The following is a 14710-nucleotide window of genomic DNA, read 5'->3' as shown; positions in this document are numbered from 1 at the left end:
GACGAGATTTACCACGGTGCTGTACTCTCGATACCTTTCTCGATGAAGAGAACTATTTTCACCGGGTAAAGATGTTGAGGTCGACTCGAAAAGTTCCTTTGCCTTGCAAATTGGTATGTGTACGAACCTGAAGCAATTATTTATTTTTAATGCCAAATATAACCTAATTATGCGTATATAATCATGCTAGGCTCAAAGTACGCATGGATTTTAATAGACGCGAAACTAGCATTTTAAATCTCCATAAATTATTAATTCTCACTCTTATAACTGAATATATTAAGTAATATTATTCAGTTGGTCCTATTAATTAACGTTAACGAACAAAAATTGGCTTATTTATCGAGAAATTTTAAATAATTTACATTTTTGAATATTTAATACATTAGGCATTTTAATACACTTTATAGCAGTATATTATTCCTCATTTCGTTAATTTACTGTATAATGAATATAATCTGAGTATGAAACCTTTTACATCTTTGACTGAATGCATTAAGAAAAGATAACATAATAAATTGATCAAGCAATTCTCTTAATCTTCAATTTAAATCACAAATGCTACAGGAATTTCAATACAGTAGAGCATCGATTATCCGACCCCCGATTAACCGACTTATCAGTTAACCGACCATGTTCTAGTCAGCAAATTCAAATGTCCGCTAGTGATGTGGCACTACAATATTTGGTTATGTCTTGGCTACTTTAATATTATTTTTATTAAATTTTTGCATGTTTTAGCTGGCAGCACTGGCTCGACCATTAAAGGGAGGATAGTATTTAAACCAGGCCTAATACACTATACTAATAATGTATTTTTTCATACTTTTCGATTATCCGACTTTTCAGTTATCTGACCAACTCCAGTCCCCAATTAAGTTGGATAATTGATGCTCTACTGTAATAAGATTTCATTGAAGGATTAGGTCAAGAATTTATTTCTGCTAGGATTGTAGGTCATGTCTATACGAGCAAAAGAAATTGCGGATTTAAAAGCAACATTTCTTGTGATATTCTGTTTGAGTTTTCCTTATATACAGTATGGTTCAAAAGTCGGGATATGAGAAGTCATCGTAAGTATGTTTGAAAGAAGGTCCTAAAAGGATGCTGTAGGAGGAAGTTTTAATGTTCAATTTATCTACTTGAGGCATTTCCAGTTTGTTACTTTGCATAGCAATCATTTTCCATTTCCTAATTTTTGGACCGTACTGTTTGGTGGGAGACGCTCAAAAATCGATCATCTTATTTTTTTGAAGTTTCAGCTATTTGCTGAGAGTAAGCTTATGATTGTTATATGTCATGTATTTGAGTAAACAGTTTAATTGTCTATGATATACCATATAACTCAATTCTTTACACTAAATATTTGTGTCAGTCAGTAATTTTGTGGTAACAAAACATTTCATCTTGTAGAAGCATTTTTAGTCTGCTCTTGTAGTCTGCTTTAAAGAAGAACACTAAACACTGTTTTAGGAAACTCTTTTATTTTAAATTTTCATTAATTTTTGATAACTGTAAAAATTAAAGTTTAAAGGATCATATCTTGCCAAGTATTTCTTCTGGATAATTCAAGTTTTGTTCATATAATAATTTATAATCTTGATATGATACCAATGATGCTTAGCAGAGAAAATCTTGGCACTATGGCAATAATACTCAGTAGAGAGAAAATCTTGACATGATTAGTATTTTACCATTTTTTATTTTATTCATTAACTAGATAGTTCTTCGTGAAGCTTAACAGGAACTATGTAGTCAGTGCCAGATTATGGAATGGGCTGAAACATAAGTGGTGCAAAACTAAGGCTGGCACTAGACCCTTACAGCTTGTGCTCCTACCAAAAATAATTACCTGGCAATGGAAGCTTGCTATACCTCTGTTCAGTGGTGATATTCAGTGGGTTTGAACAGGTTCGGCCGAACCCGTTGTTAAAATTTTCAGTTTTTCGAACAGGTTCAGTGAACCCAATTGTTAAAGTTTTCCGAACGGGTTTGCCCAAACCTGTTGTTAAAATTTTCAGTTTTCCGAACCTTGTTAAACACACGTAACATTTTTCAGTGGTTTTGTTTCTTTTAAAAATATATTAAAATATACGTATTATACTCCGTAATACTACTAAACTAGAGCCTTATACCCCGTTTGCACCGAGCATTTCAATCTAGATTGTGAGCAAGGTTGGGGACTATGTCTTGGTGCGATCTCTCTGGACTGTTTCAATCTCGACCGAAACGAGGTTTAATTGCGATCGATTCAAGAGAGTTCTTGAAAGTAGATCCAGTCATAAGAGAGATCCCAGAATGTCACGCGCGTGAGATAATACAAGATGGCTGTGGAACACGTGTTGGGCTATGGACAGCGAAAGAAAAAGGATAATGTATCTTGAGAGATGATGACATCTGTCTATTACGAGGAATACCATTTCTTCTCTGCCTAAAAAAAAAAAAAACTGGTTGACAGCAGCAAAATACTATTGTTACCTGGTCTTCACCCAGGGCTCGTTACGTTTCAAATATGCCACTGATTGTTAGATATATCGCAAGAAAAGGTATTGTATTTATTTCTAGCTAAAACTTCCATTTCGTTTGTCGGGGAAAAATTTTCTGCTATCGAACCCTTTGTTAAATATTTTAAATATCACCACTGCCTCTGTTCCAAGCAGATGCAAATATTGAAAGAATATAGTATATTTCATTATCTTTTATTGATAGAAGTGTCTACTTAGCAAATACAAAACAATCACATATTTAACAAGCAATGTAATAACTGCAATTTTTATCATACTTTTAATTTAAAATATATGCTCTCCACCTCAAATTAGTACTGTAGTGTCTTGCCCCTGTACATCATGCTTTTCTATTTGCAATGGAGCTGTGCTAGTTGTTTAGCTAACTCCTTTTAGGGGAAAATTTTTGAATTGAAATAATGTGATTTCCAGTTTACATCAGAAGTTAGTATATAGTTAATTGGGACCTCCTGCATCTAAACTTTCCATATCTGGTCTTGAATTTCATTTCTCAGACTGTTCTTTAGATTAAGGAAAGACAGGCAGACAGAAGACAGTGGGAATTTATAGGTCTATAATTTTTTCAAATTACAACCCAAAAATGCTGTTTCAATTCTTTTTATTTTTAAGTATGTACTAGTATGATAATAAATTATTTAAGTATAAAAATATTTAGGGGCATAACATGCACAGAATTATCTTGGTCTGGCTGGCTCTGTATGTAGTAGTTAATGGACTGGCTTTTTGTTCCAGTCAGTTCAGTTGGGGTATCCTTGTTAATAGCGAGGTTGAGGTCGAAGTTTTAAACGTGAAAACATGTATCAGCGCTGCAGCGCTGCTTCCTATAAGCCTAGAAGTTTGACAATGGCATTTGGAATGTCGAGCATGATTCCACTGACTTTCCAAACACCATTGTCAAACTTCTAGGCTTACAGGAAAGTGGCAATGAATGTCCGATGTACACATTTTAGCATTTAAAACTTCGGCCTCAACCTTGCTAATATTACCACAACATAGAGAAAAGGGTGGAATGTATTAATCTTATTCTTTTAGATGTGGAATTTACTTGATCAATATTGCTTTGCTTTCTCTTAGGCATCAATATACCACACACCTAAATAAAAAAATGGCAATGTTGAATAGTATGAAGTAGTGCCATTTGGTCCATATTCAACTTTAGATATTATAATAATAATTTTAATAACATTAATAAATAATATAAGAATATTACTACTAATATTAATAACAACAACATAATAAAAATAATGCAATGTGTTAAGAATAGTGCTATCTGTGTAGAAACAAAGTCAGCATACAAACCCACAAACTAATACTTTGGTTATTGTCGGAACGAAGTGACGACTAATACTTGACTTCATGCATTCCTTGTCAACAAAATAACTCTAGAATGAGTTGTCCGATCTTGATGAAATTTTCTAGGACAACTCATCACTCAAGGATAAACTGATTAAAATTTGAACTCTTAAAAATGATCCATTTTTGTAGAACTTGAGACAGGGGGTCAAAACGAAGATCGTGTTTTTCTTCAGTATGGATCATTTTTGAGAGTTGAAATTTTAATCAGTTCATCCCTGAGTGATGACGAGTTGTCCTAGAAAATTTCATCAAGATCGGACAACTTATTCTAGAGTTATAATGTTGACAAGGAATGCATGAAGTCAAGTGTTAGTCGCTTCCTGCACGCACGTGTAGAAGCATCATCTAGTGGTCGGAAAATATGACAAGCGTTAAAACGGTAATTTTGAAAAGTAAATGTTATCACTAACTAGATACACAACAACAAATATAAAGAATCTTTATAGAATAATAAGTTTAAAAAAGTTTTCTTTTTAAAATGTGGAGCAGCAGTGATCACTATTGATGGCTTTACTATCCATTCTCTCCTTCGTCTTCCTATCGTTAGTACAAAATTTCGATCTCTAAATGGAGAAGCTGCACAGAGATTCCAGATTGAGATGAAGTCGCTCAAATTCATCATCATCAATGAAATGTCAATGATTGGTGCAAGAATGCTTTACATGATCAAGAGAAGATTGAGGGAGATAAACCCTGAGAAAGATGAGCTGTTTGGTGGATTCTTTCTCTATTTGTTTGGTGATTTTCATCAGCTTCCTCCTGTTAAAGATACTCCTCTCTCCTCGAGTGTTTTTTACAACGTAATGTCCCAATAAGGTCCCTACCTTGTTGGGACATTACATTACATTTGCATTTGATTCTTTTGAGAAGTTCATTGAACTTAGTAATTCTCATAGACAAAATAGTGCAGATAGTTCCTTCACAGATGTCTTACAACATCTAGCTTCGGGTGATTTCTCTGATACAGATCTGAACATTCTGACGACAAGAAATGGAGCCTATTTATCTAGAGATGAACTTGATCAGTTCCAAATGGCTATATCCAACAAATGAGCAAGTTAAACAAAGCAATGACGACTACTTGCAGTCAACTGGGTACTCTGTTGCTTATATAGCATCTGAAAACACTCCAGATATTGCCCCGTCTTCGTCCAAGGATGACTCAGCTCTTGGTCTCTCCAAGTATTTGAATCTCTCAGTTAATGCCAGAATCATGCTGAGAGTCAACTTATGGGTGCAAGGGGGTCTTGTCAATGGTTCACTAGGAACTATATGCTACATTATATATGCTCCTAATGCTCGCCTCCAGCTCTTCCTCTGTTTATTTTAGTGGAATTCAATCTGGCCTCTGTTTCCAATAATCCCCATAACACGCTCTTTGAACGATGGCAGTATATTGCGATCTCGTAGACAGTTTCCCCTTACCTTAGCATACTCGATGACTATACATAAATCACAGGGATTAATTCTTCCAAAAATCAAAATAGATATAGGGGAAAAAGAGACAGCTATTGGTTTTACCTATGTTACATTGATTCGAGTGAAAAAAATAACTGACTCAGTATTAAAAATACTGAGTCAGTTATTTTATATATTTAAGAGTTACAGTAAAGATTGCTACTAGTCAATCTGTAAGTCCAAGGCCCATAGTGATAAGACAGAATTTCATGAGACGTTGGCATAGCAATTAATTAATGTCTTATTCTTGCCTTATATTTGTACCTTTAAACGATCGAATAGAAATCAAATATATTGTTGAGAATGAATGATTCTTTGTTTCTTTTTTCCCTCATAATCTAGAAAATAAAGGTGCGAGCAGCTTCGTTCCGACTACACGCTGATACAGTGTTACTTAACTAGTATAATCATCATAAATCCTAGAAACGAAACATGAAAAACATCTATGTTTCTGTGTTGTTGTCTTATTTAGCGGTCTTTAAGTGCTCGTTATTGGTGTTTTCCACCGTAGTTTTGACTTACACAAGTAAATTCGACTTACGTCGCCTCTTCTGGAACCAATTACTGATGTAAGGCGAGGTGTACCTGTATATATTTTTCTCTTTTTGAAATTCACTTTCAAAATTTTTAAAATGCGAGATATGTACTAACTTTAAATTATCTTAATCTATACTGAAAAAATTCAAACTATTTAGCTTTTTTAAACATTAATTTAAATAATAATAGAACTCTGCTAATTATAATCACTTTGAGACTTTCCTACACTAATAACAATATTCAATAGATAACATTAAGCAGAGTAAGTAAATTAGAAGAAATTCTGGTTTTATTGGCATTAACATTAAAAAGACATATTAAAATGATTAAAGCATGTACAGGTATACCTTGCCTTACGTTGGTAATTGGTTCCAGGAGAGGAGACGTAAGTCAAATTTACTTGTGTAGTTACATTGTAAGTCAAAACTAAGGTGGAAAATGCCAATAATGAGCACTTAAAGACTGCTAAATAAGACAACACAAAAACACAGATGTTTTCATGTTTCGTTCTCTAGGATTTATGATGATTATATTAACATTTACTGTAAATGTAAATGTACTAGAAAAGCGTTAAAAGCACATAAAATCATATTAAAATATATGATTTTATGTGCTTTTAACGCTTTTCTAGTGATATTATGACTTCAATATTTGTGGTGGACGGACGTTAAGTCGAATAAAATGACTTAAACTTGATTTTTATTTTTCCATATACTTTTTTGACAAACGACGTAACTTGAGGTATACCTGTAAACTTGAAATTTATTAATTGTACCCTAAATGCTAATAAGTTCAGGTACAAATATAAACATTTGCAATTCAAGTTTATTAAATGTTAATAATATAACAAATTTTTTTTTTAATAACAAGTAGGTAGCATTTTATATAACTTGTCCATGCAACGTGCGATTCTTGGTTGATGCTCTCGAAGTTTTATAATAAAAGTTCAAAAGCCTGTTTGGTAATGCCTTGTTGCAGATTTTTCAATCTGTTCTCTTCACTAAGAAAATAGGTTTGTCTATGCTACTGTGCATTTTTACAGCTCAATCAAGATTCATGAAATGAGCTGTAATAAGATAGATAACATGCATTTCTAGTACTCAGTGTCCACGATGTGGTTTAATACAGGTTTTTATCTTGGTTGCCACTCCTCTATTGTTGTATAGATGTATTCCTTAAGAAATTCACTTAGAAGAAACTTTATGAAGCCTCAACACTTGTGTGGCATTTAGCAAAGACCTTAACCTCCAACTCTGACCATATGGTGTAATCCAGTGGGTTTAGGTCAGGTGACATAGATCAGTGTTCTGCAACTGGTGTGCCATCACACGAAGGGAATAACATTTTGGTGTGCCGTGTTGAGTCATGTCGAGTGATAGGTGTGCCGCGAGTAGAAAAAGGTTGCGGAAAACTGACATAGATCATTCTTCTATTGAAATAAAATCTGGAATTTTTAACAAATTCTGCATAGTTTTGGCATTGGGTACTGGAGCTGGCATTTTTGATTGTCAATGGTGTTCTACCACTACTTGAAGAATCTTTTGTTTTGTTCTGGCATTCACTTTAACTTCTGTTAATACAAAACAAGGTTCAGTTTTTATTTGCTAACTGATCCCTGCTCAGACTCTCATACTTCTGGGATGGTCCTTTGAGGCTTCTAGACATGCAGGAGAATTCCTTTCATTGATTTGGTATAGATACTCATTTTAATTGTTAAATTTTCCTCCTCCAGAGTAAAATTTTTTTTATCTGAAGAGAATATTTTTCATGTTTTCTTTATACTTCTGCAAAAGACAATGACAGCAAATCAGCATTTTTTGCTTTTCACCCTGTGTCGACATGTAGTTTTAAAGGCTCAAGTTTGAGGTCCTTTTTTCATTATTAGATTATCTTGAGACATTTATCTATAAGGCCTGCCTTTTTTTGGCATCAGCAAAGGTAGTTATTCAGTTTTTCAAAGCATTAAACATTTATGGACTCCTTTTATTCCTGTACAACCATTTCTTGGTTATTTCTCAATAATGTTAGTTTCTTTGTACCTCTTGATGGTACAGTATATGAGGTTTCACCTAATATTTCCAGGTTTTAGCAGATGGTGAATTTCAGATTTCTTCATTCTTTAAGAAAAAGCTGAAGAATTGTCTTATATTCCCTTTTAGTTCTTTCGAGAACAAAGACTGCAATTTACTTTTTGTAGAATTCAAAAAATGTTCAAACTGCAAATAGCTTCAGCCCACTGAACCTCTTCAGTTTCCAGTAAAACATGTAAAATGCATCAATTCACGAATGTTTTCAGAATCAGGTGGATTCTGAAAATGTTTATGAATTGATACATTTTATGTGATTTGCTGGAAGCTGAAGAAGCTCAGCAGTCTATATATTTCCACTCATAGGGAAGTATGTTTTGTAACAGCAAATAGAATAGGTATGAAAATTTAAATGAAAAGCATGCCACAAGTGTGAAAAATAAGACAAATTTTGTGCCAGAACTTATTAAATTATTATTTAAATTAACTAACACTTCTCCCACACCGGTGATTCTCTCTCTCTCTCGTTCCCATTATATTGGGTAATAACAATTATTAAAATTACCTTCTATTTACCATAAAGTTTACAAAAATTGGCATTATCTTTCCAAATAAATGAATAAATGACCACTAATTTCAGGAAGCCAATGTTTAATAATTAAAAGAAATGTTTTCAGTTAAGATCTGATCATTCTTAGCATTTCACATAAACTGAAAATGTTTCATTTAATTAATAAAAGTTGACTTTCTGAAAATTAGCAGTCATGTATTCATTTAGCTATATTTTGTTTAATTTTTTTGAGTGTATTTTAGCATTTATCATCATAATTATTTTTTCTTTTGTAATTATAATTATAACTTCAATGAATTAAATTAGATTGCCAGATTATTTTTCTTATATTTTGTCTATTAATTAATATAAATAAATTTTTATGAAGATAGGCAGTTGGAGTATTGCCTATCTTTATACAGATATTGATAATCAAATAATCTTTGAATTAAATAAATTATTAAATTTAGTTCAATTACTTTTTGTAATATATTTTGAAGTTTAAATTTAATACTTGTGAAATGAGAAAAATTAAATTATTTTAACAGAATACAAATCAGAGTTTTTTGTTAAATTCTTGTGAATAGATTTTTTTATGAATATTAAAATATTATTAATTATTATTTACAGCTCTCCTCATCAAAAAAATGTTCTAAACCACGTTTCCAATCAAATAATTCCTTTCAAGAAACAAAGAAGTAAGGATAATGTTTTAAGTTTAAAAATTGTATATCACTCATATAAAAAAATTTTTAAACAATATTAAATTTAAGTCTATTATGTTATAATCATTATTTATTCAAATTGTTGTAATTATTTTTTATAATTAACATGGAGTAATTACAATTAAAAACACTGAACCTAAAAATCAGAAAAATTTTTATAAAAAGTGCAGACATTTTTGCCCATGTTGAATGTCTGAACAGTCTTTAGTGTTGCAGAGGAGGGAAGAAATAGAATCTACATTAAACAAAAGTTAGTTCTCCTGGAAATTTCCTTGTAAAGAGTTGCTAGCTTCCTGTTGTAAGTGACAGTCTTGTAACCTGTGTTCTGGGTGCAATTTATCCGCAAGGCAGAAGTGGTGGAGGAAAAACAACATATAAAGGCCTTCAATAGTATGTAGGGAGTAGCCTTGCTGAGTTGCTTATCAGGTGATCATAAGGAGCTCTTTATCTCTATCATATGTGTCTGACAAATGGGTGAAGGCTTTTTGAACTAAGGCCTTGAACCTGTGCTTTGATCTACCACCAGGTATGTTCTATTTGTCTTCATAAAGCTATCCATTGAGCCAGGAGACATAAATATGCCATCCTGAAACAATCATTGAGGTTAAAAATGGCATTCACCAATGTGACTCTCTTTTACTCTTCCACATCAACCATCATGTCATTGAACTAGCAGATTTGGTCGACTCTCGCCTTCATAAACTACACAAGAAGATCACCTGGTTAGCACACAAAAGCATTCCAAAGAAGTCCAGTTTTAAAAACAACTAAAATACATTGCAAAATGTATTATACTATATTGGAATTTATCAAATGATAAGGGAAATATTCATGTTTGATTATCATTTGTTTGGTAAAATTGGTAAAAAGTTATCTATTTTACCAAATAAAAATGACAAAAATTAAAATAATGTAATTAACAGATTGTTGTAAGAAAATTTGAATGTGGTTGTATAGAAATGTATAATACATCAGTAAAAGCAATTATCATGGAGCTCCAATGTGCAAACATGAGATATCATATTAGATTGCTGTAGTAATTAGTAGGATATTAACTATTTAGTTTGATATTTATTCTAGAGCTTGTAACCAAACAACTGCAAATTCTAATTATTGGCTTTGATAAAAAAACCTAATTCACCTGACCAGGAACATCCAGCACCTAAACTTTGATCATTGACAGTCCTGGAAGTGGAAATGGAATAGTGGTGAGGAATAAGATAACATAGTCAATATGACTGACAATTTATTAGAACTAGAAGCATCATTATCAGGCACAAGTGAAGATTTTCATAACAATGAAGATAAAACAAAAAAATCATTTATTTGGGAAAAAAGTGGAGTAAAATAAAACATTTGTCTAAAGTTTGTTATTGTTAACTGTTTAATATACATGTCAAACCTGTTTTTATGCGCTCTTTTTATGTGCGATTTTTATTTGTGCGATTTTTTTAATGCGAATTTTTAATTTGTGCGGTATAGTTGGCGACTAGTCTCGTGCGATTCGTCATGTCTTACGTTGACTTATTATAGCTAAATAAACTTATTATAGCATAAATGCACTTATTATAGTAATATTATTGCATGAATATGCGAAAAATGAAATAATTTACTTTTTAAGTCAACAAAACACCACCTGGACAAAAATATGTAAAACAGACGATAGACCAGACGATGCAGTCAAGTGCTGACATCTGTTGTCAATAAATTCTATTTTGTACGGTTTTGAGTTATTTTCTTTGTGAGACTTTTTTTATGCGGTCCCTGTTGACCGCATAAAAAAAATATTTTTTAATTGTGTTGCGAAAACTATTATTTACAGTTATTCGTGAAGTTTTGTGAGATTTTTTTTATGCGTTTTTTTAATGCGGTCCCTATCCCCCGCATAAAAACAGGTTTGACTGTATTTTGTTACCTGGGAATCGATGCCAATTGAGTGTTTTAGCTCAGAGACTATTATCTATATTTTATTTTAAAAATTTTTAGAAATATAGTTGTTATTCATTTTAAATCTTTTAATATTGTTTCTCATTATCAGAGCCTATTTATTATTTGCAAAAAATTCTGATATTGAACTGGATTGCTTGCCCTTATTCTTAAATATCAGGTCATTTGATATAAATAATAAACAATTCAAAGCCACTATAAATAATAAGCCATAATAAATAAACAACTCTTAATTTAGTTAAGAGATGGTGCCTAACGTCTACCTCTAGTGACAAATTACTTTATTTCAATCATTTAATTAGCCAGATTATAGCCCAATATTTAAGGCAATTGTTGGTTATTTCAGGTCATTCGATTTTATTTTTCATATTGCTATCTAAACACTATTTTTTAATCCAGCATTTATTTTTTTTTGTAATAAAAATAATATTTTAGCTGCTTTTATCAGCCATCTTCAGTTTTTAAGTTCCTAAAAAGGCAGTTTTTAAGTACTTGAAGATGGCTGGTATAAGCAGCCAAAAATTTTCATTTTATTAAAAGAAAAAAGATAACTAAGGATAAAAAAAGGTTTTTGGATAGCAACATTGACATTTGCAGTATTTGTGTAGAAGTTGAAAACAAATATTGGATCTGATTTTATTTTCCATTTGAAATTCCTTTAAAATAAAAATTTTTTTCTAATTGCTGAATTTTGGTACAGATGAACAATAATAATTTACTGGCTGTTTTTTAATGAGAGATTTTATCTCATTTTTTTGCTTAAAATATAGTATGAAGGATAATAGTCCTTTATGCAAGAAAATGCGTTACAGAAAGGTATATGACTTACACACTGTTAAGAATGGTGAGTTTGTGAATGGTAGGCAAAATTAGAGTACTACTGCAGTCAGAAACATTGAAATGTAATGATTGATATTAGTATGATGACAAATTCAGTGATGGAATTTGCAAAATAAAAATTCAATGTTTGAAAAAGACTGTTTTATTTGTAATCTTTTATTTTTTGAATTTTATTGTGCTGTTATATAAAAAAACAAGACTTAAATATTTTAATAACATAATTTTGAATCATTAGAAAAGACTAACATTTTTCTTTTGAGCATTAAAATTTATGAAGCAAAGTATCTTTTTTCAATAAGATTTTGACCGCCAGGAGCGACAAAATAAACGAAATAATGCAAGGGACTGGCAACATCACTGAACTCTCTGGCAGGAAACTACGTCTTTTTGTGTTGACTCTCCTGGTGAACAGGTGCATGTACAACACGTCATGAATGTTTCTTTGTGTACCGTGATCATTGTATATATTGTGTTTGGAGATTAAATGTATATATTTGAATCAAACTCTGTGATCATCTAACTGAGCAAGCAATGTGCCCGACCAAGACTGTTGAGAGTAAGAGTATGGGTTCGATATGACCTCTTCATTGAGCCCACTACAAGATCTTATATAAATATTGTGACAATAAAAATTATTTTATTGAATTTAAAATTCTTTTTAGTACTTCCACATTGTTTGAAAAAGAAAGAATAAAAATTTATCTGTTAATATTTTATAAATTCACTAAAGATCAAACACAAGATATGTATTTTTGGATTTATAATGATTCATATATAATCTACAAAAATTAACTATAATTACTTTTCATTATTGACAAATGATATTTCAAATCTTTGGTGGTAGAGTTATGATTTGCTATTATTTATGTATTTCATGTGAATGAAGTTATTTTTCAGATTTATATATATTAATGTTGTTAATTTTTAATTTCAGAAGTGGTAAAAAAACAGTGTTTGCTCTAATAGGTGCTACAACTCTTACTGCTGGTGGTGTTATTGCATATGCTAAATATGATCCAAACTTTGCTAAAATTTTGGAAGAAAATGTACCATTTTCTGGATCTGTTTTAAAATCTATTCCAGATTGGAATGATATTACCTCTCTGTAAGTAAATTTAATGTACTTTAAAATTATTTCCAGACTTTGGATTTTTAAGTTCTGTTATCAGTTTTGAAATTCACACTGGTTTGAATTTGAAATCTGATAATTTACTATCTTATACATTGGGTGATCGGTTAACGAACGTAATCTGTTCCAAGACTTTGTTTGCTATTCGAATTGTTCATTAACTGATTATCGATTTACCATATGTTTTATGGGAATTTTATTAATTCATTCTGAAAACTCCAAAAAATAAAAAATATGTACTTTCTTACTTCATTTATTTATATGTAATAATAACAAGTAAGATGGCAATGCCATATTTGGGACAAGACTATGTCTCAGAGACTCATTACTAAGCAGGATCACTTCAACGCTCATGGCGGGTCTCATTCTCATTTTCCAATCATCTTTGGTATCATTGGTTTTGAGCACAATCATTCAAACTTTGCCAGCCACAGCCATGACCACAAGATCATCTACAATGCATTTTCAGTGAAATTAACCTAACCAATGTTGATATTACTCTGTTGTATGATGCCCCAGGTTGAATTTTTGTCAATATGAATATTTCTCCCATTTTTGAAAAAAATAATGGTGGCTATTGTATCATCCAAAATTATTTTTTTTATTTGGCACAAATGAAATAAATATATATATATAAATAAATGTAAAAAGAAAAAATAATTATATTTCAGAAGTTAGTTTTAATATAAAATTATAACGATTCACCATCTAGTTCCAGAAACGTTCTGATGATGAAATGAGATATCAATTGGTCAAGGTTAGCACATGGTGACCAGAAATATGTGGGGAATAACATGGGACAGGTAAATGGGTTTTTTCAAAGATTCATTTGTCAAAATTTGATTTAGCAACATTCACTTTTCGAACTTCCCTATGAGCAACGCATGCACAAATCTTGCACTACTGCCTGTTTGTAGAGAGTGTCGCCACTTTGTATTTTATTTTTACTCAGTTCTCGGTCCCTTGACTACCTATAAGTCTGGTTACTTTTATGCACACATGGTTTGGGTATCTAATACTCTGTGTCGAATTGCAACTCCTGACATGTACTCCTTCATACCTCTAAGCTGGTAACACAGCAGCAGTACAATTTTATAAACAAGACATAGTCTTGCCAAAAATACATATATACACAGTCTTGCATTTTTAGCCATGTTTTTTCTGTTTGTAGAGTTAAAGAATCTGTCTAATGTTGATTGCTTTTCTCTCTTTGGGATCTTTCAGAAGTAATTAATAGGTGTAATTGTAAAGATCCCCAAGCCTATTAACCTCAATCTGGTTTGGATGCCATTCTAAGACCATTGTTCTGATATCCTCCCACTTCTTTAAAAGATCTTTAATAGCAGATATCAGCATTAATCCTATTTTTCAGAAGAAAACATCTCACCAAGATTTTTGGTGTTTTTCATTCAAGAGTTCTTCACGTTCTTCTGTTGTCAGATCTGTTTCAAGTTCTATTATGAGATTGAGCTCTTCAATGTTCTTTATTTCTCAGATGTGATTTTTGTTACTCCTTTAGCTGCTATAGTCTTCTTGATTATAGAGTATCATTCTTAGATAAGATTGAACTGCGGCCTACTGTAGACCTGTTCAAGCCATACTGCCCAGCAACATCA

General features: G+C 31.7%; 1 protein-coding gene across 1 annotated transcript in view; it reads left to right on the top strand.

Annotated features, from left to right (window-relative positions):
* The first annotated feature begins 11 nt into the window (after positions 1-11).
* The window catches only part of Mitofilin (inner membrane mitochondrial protein mitofilin), a 43028-nt gene continuing 28329 nt past the window's right edge, over positions 12-14710 (top strand). Inside the window, exons 1-3 of the mRNA XM_067279206.1 lie at positions 12-113; positions 9084-9151; positions 12900-13070. Of these exons, the coding sequence (XP_067135307.1) occupies positions 72-113; positions 9084-9151; positions 12900-13070 (281 nt within the window). The 5' untranslated portion in view covers positions 12-71. The remainder of the gene's footprint in view (positions 114-9083; positions 9152-12899; positions 13071-14710) is intronic.

The sequence above is a fragment of the Centruroides vittatus genome, unplaced genomic scaffold (assembly GCF_030686945.1).
Source record: "Centruroides vittatus isolate TY-2023 unplaced genomic scaffold, ASM3068694v2 contig_858, whole genome shotgun sequence".
Taxonomy (NCBI): domain Eukaryota; kingdom Metazoa; phylum Arthropoda; class Arachnida; order Scorpiones; family Buthidae; genus Centruroides; species Centruroides vittatus.
This window is presented reverse-complemented; position numbering and strand designations above follow the sequence as displayed.